We start from the raw sequence: 22,484 nt of genomic DNA, 5'->3' as shown, positions 1-22,484 counted from the left end.
CTTTAATCTACAAATAGATGAGGCAGGAGACAATGGTAGAGTGAAGAAGCCCTGGGATTATCTATGAATGAGTTAATTAAACAAGAGAACAGTGACTGGGGAATAGCGGTGCTTGGATTAGACTTGTCTCTTTAATTAATGCCTGGAACAAATTTCCTACAGAGAAAGATAGATCAGGATTGGAGCATTACTTTAGCTTCAGTTGTAATACCTTCTATGTGCAATCAGACCTCCTTTTGTTTCCCCTGAAGTCCCCCCTCCCAGATCTCCACTGCATGGCTCCTTCCCCCATGCTCATTTAATGGAAGACAGAGAACATCTCATCTGAAAACTAGCCATGAGCAAAGAGGAATTTGAAAGATGTAATGTAGAAAAGACAGCAAGGGAAAATTAATGGGAAGGAGAAAAAAGAAGAGGGAAAAGAGAATGGTGGGAAAAAAAGGACTGAGAAAAGAGAAGGGAGGCACACAAAGCAAAAGAAAACAGTTCTTCTCCTTCCAAAGTGTGTTTCTCAATCAAACATAGGACAGTTCAATAACATGTGAAGGGAAAGTGGTGTGAAAGGGCCAGATTCACATAGACATTTGCATAGTCAAAGACGCAGACAGGCGAGGTCTTCACTTAGATGCTCTTGTAAATGCCACTAGACACCTATCTGCACCTTGAGGCACCTACAAATGTTTGCAAATCTGGTGCACAGAGGTGACTGCCAATGAATATTAACATCTCCAGTCATTTCACTCCATCACATTTAGCTCAGACACTGCTTTGTAGCAAGCCAGAGTGCAACAAGAGGGACAAACTCCACAGCAGCCCTCAGGCCAGGATTTAAAGGAGCCTGGCACAAGAAGCAGGAATGAGATCCTTTTGACTTTCTCTCCCACCCATTTACCCCTATACCCACACGTTCATGTCTACTATTTCTATGGGTCTTGTGCTCATTGTCAATGTTTCCTGTAGGTAGGGCCCAGCCTTAATGAACTGTTTCCTGAAGTGGAAAATGCTCCAGGAAAGAATTATCTTTTCACAGAAGTAAATATTAGCTCAAGAAGGGGAATGTTTCCAGCTTTTTGTTTTCATGAGGAATATTTCCATAGCTCTGAGCAGGACACAAGTTGCAAATGGCTTGAAGATGGTTTATGTTGAAAGGCACTAGGGGAGTATAACTCCAGTTGCTGCTGTTATGAGAGAGATGGAAGTGGGAGGCCTCACGGCAACTCCACCGTCAGCCAGAGAGTCTGGGATTTATCTATGAGGAGCATACAAGGGGGTGGAAGGTACATACCAAGGAGCTGGTGTACGTTGGGTCAGAGGTGTCATCTTGCAGGTAGCGTGAGAGGCCGAAGTCAGACACTTTGCACACCAGGTTACTATTGACCAGGATGTTCCTGGCAGCAAGGTCCCGGTGCACGTAATTCATCTCTGCAAGGTACTTCATGCCAGCGGCAATCCCTCTGAGCATCCCCACTAGCTGGATTACTGTGAACTGTCCATCATTTTGCTGCAGTTACAAAGAGCAAGAACCATAATTAGCATGATCCCTTTATGGACAGAGCCAATAAACAGCTCTCTTTACAAGCACAGCGTGGTCTGGTGACTGGGACTTGCACTAGGAGACCCGAGTTCCAGTTCCGGTTTTGCCACGGACATGCTGCGTAGTCATGAGCAAGTCATTATTCCTCCGCACTGTTATATTCCTCCGCACTGCTAATGGAGACCACAGCCTCTCTATGGCAAGGCCCTTTCTATTGAGATAGCTATCGGGCCTAGCACAAGAGAGCCTGAATTTGGCTGAGGCCTCAAGGTGTTACATTGGTACCAACAGGGCTCTTATTCATTCATCCTGTGAATTCAAGTTTTTGGTGAATCTAGTAGGAAATAAGCCAGCAAGTTGGGGGTTTTTTACTAACTTAGGGAAAAGAGATTTTTCACAGACTGGCTCCATTTCTGAGTTTTATTTTCCCAAGATTGAAAATCTCTCCTGGGCTCCAAATGATCTTATTTTCCTCTCTTCTTTCAATTCTTTCTCCCCTCCAAATAAAAACAGCTGAACATATATTTTGGTGGCCTGTCCTATGAATGAGATAAAATAGGACAATTTCCTTATGCCCCCAACCCACACGACTAGATTAGTTGGTGATAAAGGAAGTGCCACACTGACTCCCCATAAATAGTACAAAGCTAAAAGGTTCCCAGGGGAAAATATTACCAATTTTACCACATGACAATTTGGCTACCTTGGTGGTGAGTGGATTGTGCCTCCATGACACAAGCCAGTTTTGAGCACCATGTAGATTGGGCAGAAAGGACAGGATAAATACTTCTCTGCTCATAGGCTGATGCAGATGTGGGAATGAATCTGTATCTCCAACTCTACCCTACCCTATACAGGTGTGAGGATGTCAGCAATGGCAAGGAACAATTTATCTGCTCAGCAAGACATTGAGAGTGAGATTGCTCCTCATGCCTAGAGAGAGGTCCAAGGATTTCCTTACCTGTCTCTGCCTCCCTGACTCCTTTGGCACACCTGCATCAGGGTCAGGAACAGTCCTGTTTCATTACTTGGCTTTGGTCTCTGTGCAGAGTTGAAATGATGACCTACTTTGCTATCTTTCCATGCAGCTGATGCACCAATTAGCGATGCTATTTTTACATCAAGGCTGAAATTAGACTTATAAATTACCTGCTTCTGAGCTTAAAAAATAGAGTGGGATTTACAGGATTTGGATGCTAAATTCCCATTAATTGATTCTTCGGTTCCCTTTGAAAATCTCATTCCAAGTAGGACTCTTCCTCCCCTTCATGCTCATGCCTATTCATCACCCATTCCTCATTTATTCTCCCTCCATTTCTCTCTTTTATGCCTTCCTCCCCCAGTCTCCTAAGCTTTTTGTAGCTTTGGCTAAGCATGCCTTTGAGCTGCCTCCACAACCCTAGGTACACGGTGTAGGATGCCAGTACAAAGAAAGCTGGTTGCTTTCCTTGCCCCATGAGGATTATTTGTGTGTGCATTTGTCTGGCGCTTTTGTGGCTGCTGCTTTTTCTAAATGATGCTAGAGACTATAATGAGAGTGGCACTGTCCACAAGGAGCCATAGGGCTGACACCTTGTCACTGACTTGCTATGGACACTGCCAGCTGGTGCTGAAATTGCTCCAGGCTCAAAACCACTTACAAAAATAGGAAGAAAACAAATAGATATATCTTTCCCTCAGACTGTGTTTACTTATCCCCTGCTTTTAGATTACTTCAATGAGCTGCCCCTATTTCAGCCCAACGTGCTGGCAATTCAGAAGTCCTCACCTTTGCTTTAGCATCCCCAACCCTTGGCAAGCCTCTCCTGCTTCCCCTACTCCATTCATGGATCATGAAGGTGCTGGACACTGGTAGAGCTTTGCCTTGGCAGGCTGGTTGCCACAGGGTGCAGCTAGCCCACTCCTCAGGTTTTAGTGCTGTTGTTATCACAGAATCAGAAAAAAAGGCTGGAAAGGATCTATAGTTTATCCTTTCCTTCAACAGCTGGCCTGTCCTTTGTGTGAATTTCTCCCATCCATTCCTTTTGTAGTTGTATTTACAGCTACCTGCTCCTCCTGGCTAAGGGCTCTGGGGGAGATTTTCGCAAGTCCTAAAGGAATTTAGGAGCATAAGCCTGATTGAAAGGCAACAAGATTTGAGCTCCTCCCTCTCTTGGGCTTGTTCGAAAATCTCACCCTCTGTCGAAACTGATTCTTGGTTCGCTCATTAGAGTCCGCCTTCTACTTGGAAAACCATGTCCTCCATTAATCCAAGTAGCACAGGAGGACTCACTGGATCTTCTACATGACACCATGCTTCAATTCCAGCTAGCATGACTCCCTTCACTATGGTGTTAAAAACAAAGCCAGAGAGGTTATAATCTTTGCTTACCCTCAGAAAGGAGTCCAGAGCTCCATTCTCCATAAACTCTGTGATGATCATGACTGGCCGGCTTTTGGTCACCACTCCTTCCAGCCGAATGATATTCGGGTGGTCAAACTGTCCCATGATGCTGGCTTCACTCAGGAAATCCCTACGCTGCTTCTCAGAGTAGCCAGCCTTTAATGTCTTTATAGCTACATAGATTTCCCTCTTGCTGGGTAGTTTCAGACGTCCTTTATACACTTCACCAAACTCCCCTGCAATTGCAAGAACATCCGTCACAACCACAGAGTAACAGTACCACGGACTTCTCCCATCACTCCTTCCAACCTGATTGGCTGAAAAACCTGTTCAGTTCAATAGTCGTCTCCTCTCACAAATCTGCTGGTTTCCTCCCCTTTGAAAGGGAAAGTGCCACAGGCCCCTGGCAGATGTTCAGTTAAAGACGCAATGGGATCTGAACCATGATCCCAACAATTGCACCTCCTGTCATGCCACATATGCATGGCAGAAGACAACTGTGGGATCAGGCATCAGATTCCAATTGGACCCTATCGCTGGTGCAGGTTCAGGGGCTAAGAGATTATGAATACTTAGATATTTTCCTAAATCTAAACTGCTATAATTCATGGAATCATAGAGAAGCAGGGCTGGAAGGGACCTCCAGGGGACACCTAGTCCAACCCCCTGCCTGAGGCAGGATCATCCCGATCTAAACCATCCCATACAATCCATAATATAAACTCTTCATAAAACTACCGTCAGCCCTGACATAATTTGATGCCATTCACTTTCATATTGCATTTTCTTCATCTTGGACAATGAAAATAAGCCTGTCGGTTTCACTTCAATTTAGAATCAAGTTTAACTTTCTGGTTGGCATGTGACACACTGAGACAATGCTGTCTGTCTTTGAGGCCAGAGATCTACCAGAGAAAGTTTGCATTCAAAACAACTTGGGTTCAGTTATCCATTCATCCATCCACCCATCCAATATGACTCTATCTCATATGAGTGATTGAGTGAGTGAGTGAGTGAGTGAGTGAGTGAGTGAGTGAGTGAGTGAGTGTAAATCATTAGGGTTGTTAAAAAAGTCTTTCATCACAACCTTTTTTTTCCCCCCACAAAAAATTAGATCTTGGAAGCACAGGGAGGGGAACAAAAATTGAGTCTCTTTTTCTTGGATATTTTTGATTTAGCAACAGAAAATGAAAACCCTGAAACGTGAAAATATCTGGCTGCTGCAAACTATTATTTTCCATGTGGTGGTTTTTAAATATGGTGTCAAAATGGCTGGTTCATGTTTGAGTTAGCTTTATGACTGCTTTGAATTGACAGAAAACTACCAAGCAGCCAGTGCACTGCTGTGTCTAACTTCAAAGGCATAACAATTCATTTTTCCTTTGAATTTCTCATACTGGCTATTCTTTTCCATTAGCACAATACAGTTGTTTAAAAATAACACCAGGAATGCTATAAATGATATGAATAGCTTCTATCTACCTACCTACTTACCCACATACCTATACATCTGAAATAAGACTAAAAAGAGATGTCTGTCTTTGTCTTGTTATTTCCTGGAAGCTAAACGAGGAAAGTTAAAAATGCATGAAGATTAATCAGTGAGTAAGTTAACCAAACTTCATCTTTTTTAGGCAAATGTATGACTGTTCTTATTTTAACAAATGAGTGAACAGATTGATACCAAGAGAAGGGTGAAGCCCGTGAAGAGATGGAAAGATTAGGAAGCAGTAGCTTTGGAGAAAGTTGTAGAAGCTTATCTAGGACAAAATGAGACACACCTGCTCCAATGACTTCTTCAATCTTCACGAAGGACACGTCAATCTCCTTGGCAAACTCGCGGACAGCCTCATTTGGGTCTTCATAAGTGAAAGGATCAATGTAGATCTTCATTCCTGGAGAGCCTTGTTATACGAGATATGGGAGGGGCAGTCACAGAGGGAGAATAAAGAGAGTACTAAAGCTAAGGGGAAGGGTTTTAGAAGCATCCTACATCTTTCTGACACTTTCCTCATTACATGTGCATTAAAAACGTATGCCTCTTAGCTCCTCTACTTCTCTCTCCATATCTTCGCCACCCTTTCCAGACCCCACTCGACTCTTCCTCCATTACACTATTTTCTTTTACTGCTCTGTCCTCCATTTCTCCTCCATTATCTTTTCTCTTACTCCTCTCCTGGAAATGTAGAACATATTACTTATAAGTTGACAGACTGAGACCAGTCCAAACATTGCACATGGGAACTTGGATTGTGCCATTATTTATTGAAGTCATACCAAATGCATTAGCAGCAAAATCAAGGTAGAATTGCAGGTAGATATCAATATTTATCAATTTGACACCTTTTTGGGGCTAGAGGCTATTGTTAAGGTTATCTCAGGCAACTGTGGATTAATATTGAAAGTGCTAGATAAAAAGGGAAAAACAAAAGGAGAAAAACAGCAATGAGGGAAAGAATAACTGAAGAAAAGGAGAAAAAAGATGAGGAAGAAGTAAGTTGTATCTTAACCTTTCTGAGTAACAAAATGCTAAAAGGAAAGAAACGACAGAAGAAAATGAGAAAGAGCAATAGAGAAAGAAATGTAAAATACAACATAGATCCATAGACAGGGAAATGGATGCACATGTGGGAGGTATTACATTACTGCTTACTGTTCTTGCATACTCAAGATTTTCCCTCACCCTGTGTTTATCCATTTTGACTGTAATCCTTTGAGGCAAGGTCCCTGTACTACTACTCTGGCTTTTGTGCAGTGTTCAGCACCAGTGGACCCTTCCTGGGTTAGTCCCTAGACACTGTTGCAATAAACAAGATTAATAATAGATATGTAAGGATAGAAGTTTGCCAGCAGCATACATCCATACAGTCAAACCAACAGACTGATGGACAGAACAAGTCTTCAATACTTCAAGACAAAAATGACACCATCCCCAGCCCTGACAGTTCAAAATTAATGACAAATGCATGAATTAAAGCCATGAACTAAAATCATGAAATAACTGGGCTTCTTTCTATGTCTTTTCTAGTTTCCAAACATGTTGGTCCAAAAAATAAGGGGAAAGGTCCAGTCAAGTCTAGGTGGCCCATTGCACTAGCATGATAAGAACATGCCATTTTATGTAGCCAAAAGCACACAACGGAGTGATGTGACTCCCATCTCTCCATCTCCGTTTGACTGTTAGCCTGAATAACCAGCCCATTTACAACTGAGTCTCCTGTGCGGGGTGGCCTTTGGTGCAAGTTCAGCATAAGGTCTTGAACTTGCTCCACCTTCATGCTTCTTTGAATGCATCCTCAAAATCACATTTCAATAGCATGGGCTAGGAACTATACTTATTTTTTAAGGAAAGCTGAAATTCTCACAAAGTAACAGGGCTCCAGGAGCTGAGACTTTAAGTTGGAGAAACAGCATGTTAAAATCAAAAGAGACAGCAGCCCTGAATGTCTTTCTTCAGTTCTCTGTTGGAGCTGTCATTCACTCCCAGAGGTTTTTTGTCTATGCCAGACAACTTAGAGCTGCAGCTTCTTAAGTAAACACATAGCAAGAGGTTTTCTTCATGCCGTCTCCTGTTTATACTGAACATTCAGCTCACAGGGGTGCAGTTACAAACCAAAACTACAATTAGCTGGTTTTATGGTAAGGAAAGTGGCAAGTTTATGATGTTGCATGCATAATTTAAGAAATATTTATTTACCCAAAAAGGAATTTGATAGTTTTGTGGCTGCTACTAAATTGATAGAGTGTAGCAATTATAATCAAAAACCTGAATGGTCTGATAAAATATGGTCTACAGGGCTGCCATAGCAAATAGTCAGGCATTATTTTTGCCTACTAAAAAATCATTCCAAGATCTCTCACATCACGGCTGCTGAGATGCAGCCAGACAATGGTGGATTTTGTAGGGCGCTGGACAGAGATGTGGAATCTGCCTCCGGGAGTCAGGTCAGGCTGTGCTCTTACTACTATACATGTTAAAAAGAGAAACAACATTCTTATGCCCAGGGATGGAAATGACATTAATGATGGCTTCTCACATGGCTTTTCCTCTCCTTTGGTACCCATTAACCAATGGAAAAAAATGAGTCTGCCAAGCACTATTGAAATAAAGCAATCAAAAGGTGCTTTTCAGAATGAACTCCTGTGCATCTGGACAAGAGAAGTGGGCAGCACCGCTGCTCCCCAGGTGACAGGCCCTATTTGCAGATGCTGTCCTCTAATTATACGCATTTAGTAACATGTCAGTCCTGCATTATTCCTCAGAGTGATAGCATCAAATAATAACATTTTCTTGTAGCTCAATTCAAATTCTCCTTTCCCTTAGAGCTCATGGAGGGGTAGGAGACCTGCCATAAAAATAGTTCCAGTGGCTGGAAGTCAAAGAGGCTCTGTGGCTGACCACCTCTTATCCTCCTGCCTATGTCTGTCTAATTAGACTGTTACCTGCGGTAGAGGCTGTCTCCTATCACTTGTCACTACAGTGTTTAGTCCCATGTGGCCCTGCTCCCACGTAGGGCCTCCAGCTAATGTAATCTTGTTAGGAAAGTGGTTTTCAATCTTTTTTCATTACAGACCCCTAAAAAAATTTGAATGGAGGTGCGGACTCTTTTGAATTGTAAGTGTGGGTATTCACATACTTTTGATTGATCATAGTCATCTTTTGTGGATGCCTTAGACACAGTCTGAGGACCTCCAAGGATCCACAAACCCAGATTGAAAACCACTGTATTAGGAACACAAAGAGGTAACAACTCACTGTGTGCATATACATGAGCTATTAATGCAGCTCTATAAAGTCTGGTGCAGTTCGCGCCAGAGTCAGCTGTTCCTGGGTGCAGCGTCTTCATGGGCACCCGAGACTGCAGCAGTTTGAGTCGGGAACTGAAAACAAGCTCAGGGGGTCAGCCCTGGGGTCCGAGTGGCAGTGTCAGGCAGTGGAGGGGCTGCCTGTGACACAAGAATGCCGAAACTGTGGAGCGGTGTAGCTGAGCCCCTGAGCCTCCTATCAGCCTCGGGGCTGCTCCGCTTCAGCTCAAATTGCTGTGCTCCGGGTCAATGTCTCCATGTGTGTTTCTGCACAGTAAATGATTTCACCGTAAGACAGTACTGTTTCTAGCACTACTATCTTATGGCAGAGTTCATTAATATACAGTGCCCTAATACTGGCTCACGTGTAGATGGTGATGCTTTACCATGGAGCTCATCAGTCAACTTTGCAGTAAAGCACACGTATAGATGCATTCGCTGACCCCAAAGTTGGGACATATACTCTTTTTTTCTTTTCCCCCGCCTTTAATTTTCTTTCTCTGTTCCCACCTCTTTTAAATCCCTCTATACCCATCTCCTCCTTTCCATGACCATCTCTTTCCTGGTTTCAATCCATTTTTTTCCTGTTTCAGTCTCTGAAATTTTAACACATTTCTGACCCGCTCTTGCCTATCCTTCTCTAAGTCCCTGTTAAGAGCAGGAATGGATGCATTTCACTGATAAAAAGCTTTGCATGTGATGGGGCTGGGCATCTCAGCTAGTTACCACTGGACTAAATGGGTGCTGCTTGCTATTATCTCACTGAAAATAATGAGGTATGCATTAGTAAGATAAGGCTTCCCCTTTCATTTCAGCTAACCTCATCCCTCAGCCCACTGCTTTCCTTCTACCTCCTTCTCCCTCAATTGCAGGGGAGTCCAGCCACAATGAAAGGCTGGGAGGGGAAGGGGGCATTAAGGATTCACTGTGACTGGCTGAATTGGGTTAAGTGACATGACTCTAAACAAAATTTATCTCACCTGACCCTCACTGCCTGTGTGATGTTCAGTATCATGACAGCCAATTTCATTCAACCCATCCCTGTTCACCCCAGTACATGCTGCAGTGTGAATAGCTGGCACTGCTACAGGATGCAGGGGAGGAGGTACCTTCCCCACAGCTTCCAGGGGGATGTCATGAGGGGCACACTCAGAAAGGATGCAGCCTTGCAATGAGTAGGGGCTGCCATAGTCTTTTGAGGCAGGTGGTGAAACAATCTGTGCTACCGCTCTCCAAAAGGGAAGGTGTTTCAGGACTTAGTTATCATCCCACTGTCCACAGGGGCTGGCAGAAGGGACAATCTGGTGACTGCTTGGGAAACGCTGCGCCTTGCCTGGAGACTGCATACACAGATGCATGCACATGAGGCTCCTAGGTCCCCTTAAGCTCCTGCAGTGGAAGTTAAGGCTAGCCATCCATTACATTCAACCTTAGCCATCAGTTTGCCTCGCTCTACCATCCCAAGCCTTTCTTCTTAAGGGAAAGGATGACACATGGGGCCACATCCTATTCTACCTAGTAGATGCCTAAGTGAGATCCTATTCCACCCTTCTCAAGTCCCTGAAAAATCATTCATGGAAAAGGTGGATGGGTCCCCCCTTTTTCCTACTTTGCGTGACTCAATTTTAAGGTTAAGATGAGGTTGTGCTACAAAAATAGATACACTGGTAGTTTTTCAGGCACTCAACCAGGTTGGAAAAGGATGGTGCTTAGGTGCCTATGGTGGAATAGGATGTGGCCTATCATGAATTTTTTTAAATTATTTTTTCTTTTCAGGACAGATCCTTTGGGAGAGGGGAGGAACATCTGTTCTCTCCTTTCCTGCCACTCCCACTCTTGCTACTTCAACCCCCAGTACCAACCTATCCTCAGTCCGTCACCTGAAGGAACTGGGACTGACACAGCCACCAGAGGTATCAGCTAACTGTCTCCACTGTGTGTCCTCCCACTTCCATTGAGTACATACACATAGAGTCTGTATGGTTTTCCAGTCTGCGAAGTCTTTGTGGCAAGTCTACACCTCAAGATCTGTTAAATGGGCAGACGATCTGTGAGAGCAAGGGTCTCCAGATGATTATTTCCAGACTCTGCAGGAAGGGAAAGACCTTCCCCCACCCACATCTCTCATTAGTTTGATGTTTTCTCCCTCATCATCATGTCTATGTTTAGTGGCTAAACTGCTCTTCTGGGACCCATTTTAACTGTTATTTGCTTTAATTAGGAAGTGTGATTAGACATATTATTAAGCACTCCCTTTAGAATAAGGATCCCATTGCACTAAGTAAGTCATGGAAAGCTGACAAGCAGAACACTCCACGAACTGCCGCATCCTCTTCTTGGCTGCACATGCTCTAGGTTGGGAATTTGAACCAGACCGCTGCCTCCATAAGTTGCCAAAAAACAATATTGACTTGGCCATGACATAAAAGTAACTGATCTAAAGAACTGGTGAGACACTGCTAGTTAAACGTGGAATGACTGTGCAGGACAACTATTGAAAGAATGCTCTTGTGATGATTCCTGGGTCTGGAATTCAGCAGGCAGGAGAGATTTCCCACCCAAGAGGTGGTTTGGGCCAGAGACCAAAGTTTCCAAGGCTGGTGATGGAGACTGCAATGAAGCCATCTGTGACTCTCCCAGTTCATAAATCCCTTTATGGCTCAGACTCATACACTTTAACTACCCTATAATTTTTTTTTACAAGAGCAGCTGATGCTCCAGCCAGGATTACAAAGGGATTTACAGGATCATAACCAAGACTGACTGATCCAAAACCTGAATGAATAAAAAAGAAAGGCTAAGTTGGGATGCAGCAGCCTGGTACCCCATATCCCTGCCCTCTGCTGATGCAGCCTGGGCTTTCAATGTCCTGGAGGACTCTTGGGAAACTCCTACATAGAGGATACCATGTGTTAGGCTGGGGATGTATTTATCTTCACTTATTGCAATCACTGGGTGATATGCGCCTGAAGGGAACTAGATTATCAAACCAGGTATTTCTCCTAATAGCAGTATTCAGAGTGTATGTCCTTCCTCTCCCCCTCCAGACTGAGTTGCTCTTCCTCTGCTTGCTGGAAGGGGTGCTTCCAGTGTGCTCCCCCCACAGAAGAGATGCAGGGTTATTTCTCTTCTTTCCCCCTCAAGTGCATCGGGAGCAGGAGGAGCAGCCTGTGGATCCAGTGCTGCCAGGTTGTTAGGCAGGAAGGGAAGCATGCAAGTCTAGAGGAGACTCTGTCCATGCATTCAGAGGCACATCCCATGCCGGGATCAAACAGTGCTCCGGGAAAAGGCTAGGCCCTTTCTGCACTGCTGCCACTGCCCTGCCTCTCCTAAAATTGTCATTTATTCCTTCACCTTCTCACACGTTAACTGTTACAAGCCCTTTCCCTTGACCTTCCTTCCAATCTTCCCTCTCAACCACTGCTCTGGAAACCTCAGCATGTGCATGAGGCCCATCTTCCCACAGAAGGAAAATAGGAGACTGACTCAAGCAGACTCCATCCCTTCGTGCTTTCCCTTCCTTACATCATCCAGTTCAAAGCAGCCACCTGGCTTTTGAAACACGGCTTGCTCCAGCCTTTGAAATGTCTCCTGTCTCTTCCTGTTCTTCTCTTTAGGCAATGACTTCCTCCACACCCTTTCACCATGCCTCCCTGCTGCTGGCATGACAGCTTGCTCCTCCACAGCTCCCAGTGTCTGAAAAGGCCCTAAACATTCAGATCCATTCCTTTCCTATTTGCATCCATTACTGTCCATTAGAACAATCATCTTACTCCTTGCATGGCACAAGGGATGTGCAGGGAGCTGAAAGGACACGTCCATGAAGTAGTGAGCTCATGTTATAAAGGTCTGATCCTGCACTCATTAAAGGACATAAGGGTTCTGACTCTGACCTTAATTGAGGGGCAGGATCAATCCTAAGTTAGATAAAGAACAGAGGCTGGGGTGGTAGGAAAGCTGGTGGAGAAGAATAACGTAATGCAAGGCTGAGGAAATGCAGCTCTACAGGTAGTTTGGTTACCCTCCCTTCAGAGAGCAGACCACTTAAATTAACTAGTCTTGTATGTTTCTGGCAGGTTAGTTGCAAGGGGGTGGGCTGTTAGTTAATATTTACATCTGAACTTCAGTTTTAGGAAAATTATCTCTGACAGGCTGGAGAAAAGCAGAATGCTTTATGGGAGGCCATGGAGAGGGTGGGTGTTTGGCGCAGAACGGAGAGCATGGAAGAACGCGTGAAGATCAGACCATCCATTTCTTTCTCCATCTGCTAACGCTTAGCTCTGCTGATGTATTATTTAGCTGTGTGAAGGATCCTGAGAGACAGCAACTATGAATGATGCTACTCAAACAGGTTTGCACTGTATATTGTCTCTCTGTAAGATGTCAGCAGGTCTTTAGGACTGTCAGGCAATTTGCAGTGCATGATGGGTGGTGTAAAGTAGATGGGGCAGGTGAGGAAATTATCCCATCACTAAATTTGTTGCTGGCTTTAAAGAAAAGTCTTTCCACTACAAAAACTCCCTGCATTAAGCTGGCCTGACCAGACCAAGACCGGGGGTGATCTAGTCTGTAGGGTCAGCAAAGAGGAGATGAGGCAGGAGGGGAAGAAAGAAACCAAGGGATTAATGAAGGGCAAAGGGAAGACAAACATTTATTTCTGGCTGAATGTGCTGTCTACCAGGAGATGCAAGGACATAGATTTCCAAAGCCACTTACAGACACTTACAGAATTTTCCTGACTGTTTCCCATTAGGATGAACAGGATCAGGGCATCCAAATCCTCTCGGCAGTGTTGAAAATCTCATCCTTAACGTCCACGGTTGACTGTCACTAGGGCTGGGATTTTCAAAGGGGCTCAAAGCTGGGAACCTTATCACTGACATCAGTAAGTTAACCCAGCTATGCACTCTTCTTGAAATTCCCCCTATGAAGACGTTCTTTGTTCCTCTCCCAATTGCCCTGACGCTGGTATAAGCTGCTTCGGGTTCTCAATTACTAAAGCATGGAACGTTATTTCATTTTTCAGAATGAACTCAAATACTCATTTTTGTAACCATGGGCTTTTTATAGTCTATCTGAATATGAGCCTAGGCATCAAAGGCATTTACTAGACAATGCACCAGAGCAGGATTTGGCCTACTCGATCTATTGAGTTCTGAACTATAACATTTTTCATATTCAGGGTCTCTTAAAGTGCTTTCTAAAGTAATGGCATAGACTAAGCACAGGAAATTGCAGCCCAAAAGGTGATTTTTTCTGAAAATGTTGAACACGTCTAAACCTAGTGTTTATTGATAAAACTGTTTGGTAAATTTATGCACCAGCCACTACTAAGAGACCTCTGTATTAGTGATAGGCAGTGTGATGACAGATATGAAATTGCTAGTGACAACCTTACAGACTCTTTGCACTGATACTTATAATAGCAATTTATGAAAATATTTCTTGGATTACACAAATATTTATATCAGAGCAGAGGAACTTGCCGTCTGTACCCTATTTACAGGAATGCACACTCTACAACAGCAATAAAGTGACTGCCAGTAATAGGAATTAAACACTAAATTCCCTGTGTATGCAAATGCCAAGCACACAAAGCCTTACACAATCCACCGTGCATGTATTTGTTTGTACATCCACTGTGCATGCAGGTTCACGTATATACACATGCAGAAATGCATATGGACCCTGCCAAAATTTGGGCACCTAGGTGAAGTCATTTAACTACCACATTTAATTGAATACAAGATGACCCCCCCAATAATTAGATTTTATATATGGAAAATTTATAAATTTGTTATAATTTTTCAGCTATAGAATCTAATTATTGGAGGTTTGTCTTGTATTTAGCCCCCTCCCACTGCTATAGCAGGGAAAATAAATCTAGGGGATCAGATAGCTCCCCCCCCCCCAAATTCTTTCCCTTGAAGTCCCTTCCTTTCTATCAGACCTTGCTCTCCCTGAACTCATGGAAGTGAAAAGCAAATTTGAAAACACTGACCTAGAAATAAAGATACTTGTAGTAACTTGCATATATGGCAATTACTACACGTACCTATAGACTTAATTCATCCTGAATTGATGCAGTTTACCTCTTTTGAAACTGCTGCACGTTTTAGCTTAGGTACTCTGCAAACAAAGTTTTAAACAGCACTTTGTCACCTACTTGCGTGCGTGTATATATCTTTATCAAAAATACATATTTCTATAAGTATAAATAAATACATATATATGCCTATACTTTTACATTTCTGTCTCATGGCTGATCTGGTTCACATGACAGTCCATAACACACATTTACAGTGAGACCATCATCATCCCCATTACAATGACCGCACCCATTACCATCTCCCTTAACCATTACAAATCATGCAAAATTACTTGTATATAGTACAACCTATGCTTGACATTAGCCCAAAACCAAAAGGCTCATGATTTATCATACAGCTCATCTGGTTGGTCTCCAGAAGAGACAACAGTGTTTCAAGCCATAGGGACCACACAGCTCAGCACTGCTCCACATACCTCCCACAAAAGAGCCATGTGCTAATTACCTCCTGACTCATGACTGGAACTGGTTGTTCTTGTCATGAGTCCCAGAATCCTTCAAAAAATTATATACAGATGAAGCACAGGGCAACCTGGTCCATCTCCACCTCATGGAAGGCAGGGACACACTAATCATATGTGACAGGCTGAAAGAGGCTGGAAACAGAGGGATTGTAGGTAAACTGTTTGGGGCCCCATTTAGTGATGTTTGCTAGACATTTAAGGGTATTTAAAAAATGAGTCTAATTGGAAATGGGAAAGGTACAGCTCAGATGTGGGAGTGAAGAAGTTGCCAAAACATACTCAATGCAGTGGCTCACCATGACTTCAAACAAAGTTGGCACTGAGGGGGGCTGTGCTTAATGGGCACTACCACATATTTTATTCAGACGGCCTCCAGTAGCTTATCCTCGTGAGAGGCTCCCATCAACTTTGTGGCAATGGGAGGTTTTCATGCTTTCTCCCTAGCTGCTCCTCAGCCTTTTGGTTAAGAGCAACCATGATGAGGGGGCATCTGAACTCTAAGGTTTCTGGGCCTGGGCCTTATACATAGGATGCAAAAAATAAATAAATAAAGGTCCCTATCATCATGCTTGCCCAATATGGGGCATCTCAAGAAACTGAGGAAGAGACATGGCTTCCTTGTGACCCTGTGCACATTCAGCTCCCCATCCACACAATGATGATAGCAAAGCTAAGTAATAGCACTACAGTGTTTGGGGGGCACACTCATTAACCTCAGTGAAACACTTGAATACGATGGCAATGAAGAAGAAATGGTTGGCACTCTAGCTCCCCACACCTCCAAGCCCCCCATATGGGAATGCCACACCCGCTCTAATTTCTGCAGCAAACTACAAACTCTGTCACACTTGGTGTGATAAAGGCAAATAAGGTATGCTGGGGAATGTCTATCTTAGGCCAAGTACTGGGGGCACTTATAACCACGTTAGCACTACAATCCATCTGGGTTAACGAGCCTCATCAGTGCTAGCTCAGGTCACTTTACACAGCACTTCATTATGCCCTGTAGACATACCCTTATATGTATGCAAATACAAGAGCATCATTACATAAACAGATCACATCTTAAATGAAAAAAGTCCCTCTTTCCCTTTAATCCACAAAGGACTGTCTCATGTACGAGACATTTCACTATTGTATATATCTGCCAGGCGTTCCCTTCCCCAAAGTACTATACCAGATCCTGGCCCTGCAACTCCCCACTGTTTAACCGGTCAAGGCAGTGCTGGCGTGAACAGCTGGGCCGTATGAGGGGAGACTCTAATTGCTGTTTAGTTAAACGAATGGATTTTTTGTTCCAGTTGATGCACTTGTTACTGCATTAGCTGCTCTCCACAAATTTCCCACCTGTTTTCCTTTAGTGTGTGCAATAATAGCATTAGCAACAGCAGCCTCTGTAACCTTGGCTGAGTCTTCCTTGAAATCCAAGAGCCCGTGTCCCACTGTCAACATCAAATGCTTCCAAGTAGAAATACTCACCTTGCATAGAATTAAAAAAAAGTAATTTTGTTGCATCAAGAATCAGCCTCTCAATTGCAGAGGCTGATGAATATTTAAAAATGGGCAGGAAAAATGACAGACAAGACCACTATGCAAGTACAGCTCTGAGAACAGAAACTGCATATCAGGCTGCAGAAAAGTTCCCAAGGAAACCTTTTGGTATTTTTCAGGAGCACTGGTGCAGTGTGGTGCCTTTTAGCACCCTTTTAAAAGCCAATCTGGGTAGGGTCATTGGAGGTCTTGCAAAGATATGTGTTTTTTGCCAGAACCGCCCCCCCCAAATTGCCTCACTTTACTCAAACCATCTTCTCTCTGGCCTGCCAGAACTGCTTTCATGCAGCTGACACTGGCCTGGGTGTTTGCCTCTGCCTTATAACAAACAATTCTTCCCAAGGAAAATTTTCCTGTCAGTCACTGAAACAAAGCACTGTTTTTGGAAGTGGCAGCATGGGGAGCAAGCTGAGGCCCAAGGACAAGCTGCAGAAAACACTAATGACTTGGTGGACACATTTTAGCTGGCGGGCATTTAAATAAACGGTTTTTTTTCCCAATACAGAAATGCAGCAGCAAAGACAAGCACAGAAAGAGGAAGTGGCAGAAGGAAGAGAGACCCATCGTGTTTAAGCAAAGTCCAGGGATATTTGGGAAGCAATAAAACATTTGCTTAAAGATTTGCTGTTCACGGGGCTAGGAGGATCATATTCAAGGGTTTTCGGTGCAGCGCTGAGAAGGTCGATATAAATCTATCAATATTTCTACAATATTTCCCTGCTCTGCACTGACTGGCGTTTTGCTCCACCTCCTGCCCCCTCTTCTTTCACATACCCTTCACTTAACTTCATGCCACACCAGTCCCTATGCCTTCCTCCCCTCCCTCTTCTCACCAGCTCTGTCCTCCTCAACCCCTTCCCTTGTCTTCCTGTGTGTCTAGACCCACTGTTTCCTACCTCAAAAAATCATGGGACTTACCAGACTGTCTGGTCTTCTGTGTTTATACAATGTGCAGTGCAATGGGGTAGGCCCCTCGGCACCGGTGTACTAAACATGATTCATGCTTATAATAAAAGCCACAACACAGCCAGCTAACTTCAGGATACAGGATACAGTTTAATGTAACTGCAGGGATTTATGCACATGAACTCCGAATTAACAGCATGAGAATTCCTCAGCTACGACAGTCAAACTCTTCCATAGACACCACAGACCAACAGCTTGCCTTTGCCACTATTTCTTGCGCAAGTATTGCTATGGTCTGTTGCCCTCCTCATACGAGTAAAGACCAAAAAGCCCTAATACTGTTCATGATTTCAGCTTGTCTGCCTAACAAGCTGCATCTTTCAGGTAAAACCACTCCCCTTTCCTCTCTGTCTTTCTAACACCCCAGCATTTCTTTTAACTCTGTATTGCTCTGGTGCATAATGTGGGCATATGTTACATGACAATATTTAGGCAGGACTAAGACAGGAGGTTTGACCGATGTAGGGAAGAAGGAGTGTGAGGCTACTTCCTCTGGGAAGTCCTGTTGCTCTCAAGAAGCCACCTGCATTTTAGATGATGCTAAAAAAATGGCAGCATATTATGCCCACTTTTAACAGGTCTAAATGCTTACATGCCATACACGGTTATGAAAAAAAATCAAACCCCACTGTTGTAACATTACTGGACCAGTACTCTCAGAACTGGAGATACTGACCCAGCTAGCTGCAGCACGAGGATGCTTCAGTGTGAGGGCTGCCGGCTGGCTACCCCTGCATTGAAGCACCGTCGTGCCCAAGCCAGCCCCTCACGTTGTGCCAGGCAGGAGCAGCCCCGGGTTGGCAAGCTTACCCTCTGGGGACCCTCTGCCAGCTGGGGCTGCTCCAACTTGGCTCAACGTGCTCCAGGCACAGGTTCAAACAGCATGCGTGGGAGCAATAAATTCCAGTGCAATAAGCTTCGTATTAATTGCACATGTAAACGCGCCCAGTGTGATTAAGAATCCAAGATAGCTTGAAGGTTTACAGGGCTGGAAATTTCTGGACGCATGGCAATATGCCATCAGTCACTGTGGATGTGACTGAACCTTTCCCAAGCAGAGTAAGTGAGCTGGAGAGCTGTATGATCATGGACCTTTTGCTCATGGAAAGTCTTCAGCAGGGCATCAGCTGGAGGTAGGCTTGAAGACAGGGTATGTGTTCTCAACCTAGTGACTGAGAGTAGATTCAGGCTAGATATCAGGAGGCACTACTTCACTGTCAGAGTGGCTAGGAGCTGGAACCAACTTCCAAGGGAAGTGGTGCTTGCCTCTACCCTGGGGGTCTTCAAAAGGAGGCTAGATAATCACCTAGCCGGGGTCGTTTGACCCCATTACTCTTTCCTGCCCATGGCAGGGGGTCAGACTAGATGATTTGCTCAGGTCCCTTCCGACCCTACCAACTATGAACTATGAAACTATGAAACTACGACTTGTTAGCAACTTGCTTTTAAAACGGTAGCTCTTCTCCCTTTCCTTAATCACACTCTGATAGTGACTGTATTTTTATTTATTGTTTTCTCTTTAAATACAATAAAAACCTTAGGAAATGCTCCAGCAAAAGACTTGAACAGAACATCAAGGCTGCAGCGAAGATCACTCAAAGTCAGGAAATGCAGAAGTACGTAAAGGTTGAATGGACAACCTTAACTCTGCCCCTATACCTCTGCATCCCTCCAGTCTAATTACATGCCTACACACCATATTTCAAACAACATGCTCTATTCATTAACATTATTATTCATCCCATTTGTTCTACACCATGGGTCCTTTTTAGGGAGAGTGCATGCCTCCAGGAGATTTTTCTTTAGAGTGTAAATTGGATTTCAGTTGATCCCAATTTTGTATCTCATTTCCTACTCTGCTGCTTTCCTGTTCTGCCCTACTCAACAGAGGTTTTGCTGCTGCTTGTAATCTGAAGAGCCCTAAAGAGAAGTGAGCATTTGTGCTAGAGCTATTCCTTGAAACACCTGGGAACAGTAGAGTGTAACTGTTTGCAGCTGGTTCTCTGAGCAGAGAAAGCAGAAAATGTCTGGTGTAGGTGTGGGTAGCAATTACTGGTTGAGGTTGTTGCTTTACTAGCTTATTATCTTTCCCGATACAGATAACAAAGACCTGTTTGCTATTTTATCAAGTTCAGAGCTTGCAGAGTTTGAGTTGGCACTATCTCCTGGATGTCCTAATGCCTGGATTTTATTCTGGTTCGTGGATCTATAGATTTCAAAGGGATATCAGTTCTAAAAAGCCAACCCTCCTATGATAAATAAGACTTCCTTCTAAGCTTGACTTCATATGTAGGTTCTTACAGTTGTTTTCCAATCAAATCAGTAACCTAAAGCCAGTAAGCCTTTGCAGTCAGTCGCCACATATTCCCTCTTTGACCGACGCAAAGTATAAGATCCAGTCTGTTACTGAGCCTAAGATTAAGGGAGAGGGTTGTAAAGCTGACAGCCAGAAGAGCAGGCAATGGAAAGGCAGCATGAAAGATTATAGAGGATCCAAAAGGTTTTTTTTAAGTTCCAGCAAATATTTACTAGTCAGTGCCCAGAATAAGTCCTGCAAACTATTTACATTTTCATGTAAAGATGCAGCCAAGAGTCCCCATTAGAAAAGGTCATGATTTGCTCCAGTGCTTCTAAGCTCAGGGTTTCTTCTTGGCTGCTCTCCCTCACTCTTGTATACTTTGCTGAGCATCTCTGGATGACCATTTCTCTCCCTACCCCATCTCTGAGAACTGTGCCTTCCTTTCTAGCCCATCTGCTGGAAATGCTGATTTGTGCCTTGGTCTATTCAGGGCTTGTCTGGATTATCCTGGAAATCTCTTGGGTACCTGCATGGGGCCTGGCTAACAGGCCTTACTGTTCTACTCAGGCTCAATGCAATCACCAGATTTGGGGTCAAGAAAGCATTTCTCCTCCAGTCAGGCTGGTAGGGGCGAAGGGATTTTTTGCTTCCTCCATAAACAGGGACATGAACCTCTTCCTACAATCATCTGGCATAGTTTAGACTAAGTTATTTCCTGTCCCTGCACTGGCACGGCACTTTCGGCGCCCCTATCTGCTTTTCTCTTTACCTGAGGTAAACAGGAGAGGGTCCTCCCACCCACCCCAGAAGTGCTTTGTATCTGTAGCACGTAAGGAGGGTCACAGTGGATGTTCTTCTGGGCTAGGGACAGACATTACACATAAGCCAGTTTAAGTGATCAGAAACTGGTTTAAACCTGTAACAGAACAGATGTTCAGTGCACATAAACCAGTTTGAAAATGGCTGAAACTGGTTTGAGATAAACCTGTTTGAATGTAGTATCAGACTTTACTGATTTGGGTCAAACTGGTTTATGCAAAGTCTGTCCCAGAGCCCATGCTGGTTTAAGTTAAATCAGACACCCCCAGCATCCCAGCATGCTTTCTGGGTGAAGCGGAGCTCTCTGCTCTGCAGCAGGGCTGGCTTCTCCCCTCCGCTCCCTGGCTAGAGCTCGGCACAGACTGCAGGCATCCCTGCTCCCCACCCTTCCCTCCCTGTCCTGTCTGCGTTACAGACACCTCTTGGCATTAGTTTGCAGACCACATGCTGGCTACAGTCCAGGTCCCTGCTGTGGCAGAGGGGACAAAGGGAGAATCAACAAGTAGCTGGCAATGTTCCTCTATTGTTTTCTTAATGAGGTGATAAACACTAAGTTATGGGTGATAAAAACTGTTGCCAATTCCTTGCTGGTCTGCTCAGAAGGGGGGGAACCCCTCTCTAATCAGACTGTCCTGCCAGAGCCTGGCCATACCCCCCTCCCTCAGCTCAGTATCCTGGAAAGGAAGAGAGGGCTGCTCTAGTGCCTCCCGGCTTCTAGCCTGAGTCACTGCAGGCATGTGCCTGCATGTCTTTGATGTCTGTCCAGTTAAAAAGTGATTTGGCTTATCCACATTAGACTAACCTGAAAAGACTGAATCAATTCAGGCTCAGGCTTTTTGACTGTCTGTCCCTAGCCCTGGACCTTTTCAGAGAAATGGTTGCCTGTGAGCCCAAGGGATGGAGAGCAATGGTCCAGGCAGCTCCTTACAGTGTTCCCATGATCCTATCTGTAGTTTATTCTCATCTAGCACAGACTTTCCTGCTTATCCCAGCTTCCTCTCCCATTGTGCTGGTCATAAACATAATCCTCACACTCCTTCATTAGCTCCCTCAAACCCTAAAGCTCTAACTCCTTTCTCTTTGCTCCTAGTGCTTGCAGTGCTTCTGCCCCACATCTTCTCCCTCTGGAAATCCCCTTGTTTTCTCTCCTCATCCCGTTCTAACACCACACTTTACCTTTGCAATTGCCTTCCTCTTGCTATGCAGCAAACACCTTCCTCCTCCCTGAAGCCCACAAAACTGCTGCTCTGTTCTGAGCTTATAAGCATGGAATTTTTTGCTGTTGTCCTAAGCATCCTCTTCACTTGAGTGAGAGTACAGCAGAAAGATTATTTTTCTCTGTGTTTTTTTAAAGCCACAGGGATATTTCCAGCCCTCTATAAATATTATTGGCACGTAAAATACACACACCCATGAATATGTTACAACTTCCTTCCTTCACCCCTCCCGACTGTGCATTTTTCTCTCCACTCACCTCGGCCAGTGCTGTAGTGCTGTAATTTATCACTGTACACTGCCTCTTTGCTGTAAGCACGCTTCCTGGGGAAAGAGTG

The 22,484-nt window shown here is 44.2% G+C and overlaps 1 protein-coding gene across 9 annotated transcripts in view; it reads right to left on the bottom strand.

Moving 5' to 3' along the window:
- EPHB1 (EPH receptor B1) overlaps positions 1 to 22,484 on the bottom strand; it is a 362,275-nt gene that overhangs the window by 50,816 nt on the left and 288,975 nt on the right. For all 9 annotated transcript variants that reach the window (XM_059730782.1, XM_059730781.1, XM_059730783.1 and 6 more), the window contains 4 exons: positions 22,406 to 22,470; positions 5,699 to 5,821; positions 3,906 to 4,153; positions 1,286 to 1,501 (listed from right to left, as the gene is read on the bottom strand). In XM_059730782.1, coding sequence (XP_059586765.1) covers positions 1,286 to 1,501; positions 3,906 to 4,153; positions 5,699 to 5,821; positions 22,406 to 22,470 — 652 coding nt within the window. The remainder of the gene's footprint in view (positions 1 to 1,285; positions 1,502 to 3,905; positions 4,154 to 5,698; positions 5,822 to 22,405; positions 22,471 to 22,484) is intronic.

The sequence above is a fragment of the Alligator mississippiensis genome, chromosome 7, assembly GCF_030867095.1.
Source record: "Alligator mississippiensis isolate rAllMis1 chromosome 7, rAllMis1, whole genome shotgun sequence".
NCBI classification, from domain to species: Eukaryota; Metazoa; Chordata; order Crocodylia; family Alligatoridae; genus Alligator; species Alligator mississippiensis.
Note: the sequence above shows the minus strand (reverse complement) of the source record. Positions and strands in the feature narration are given on the sequence as shown.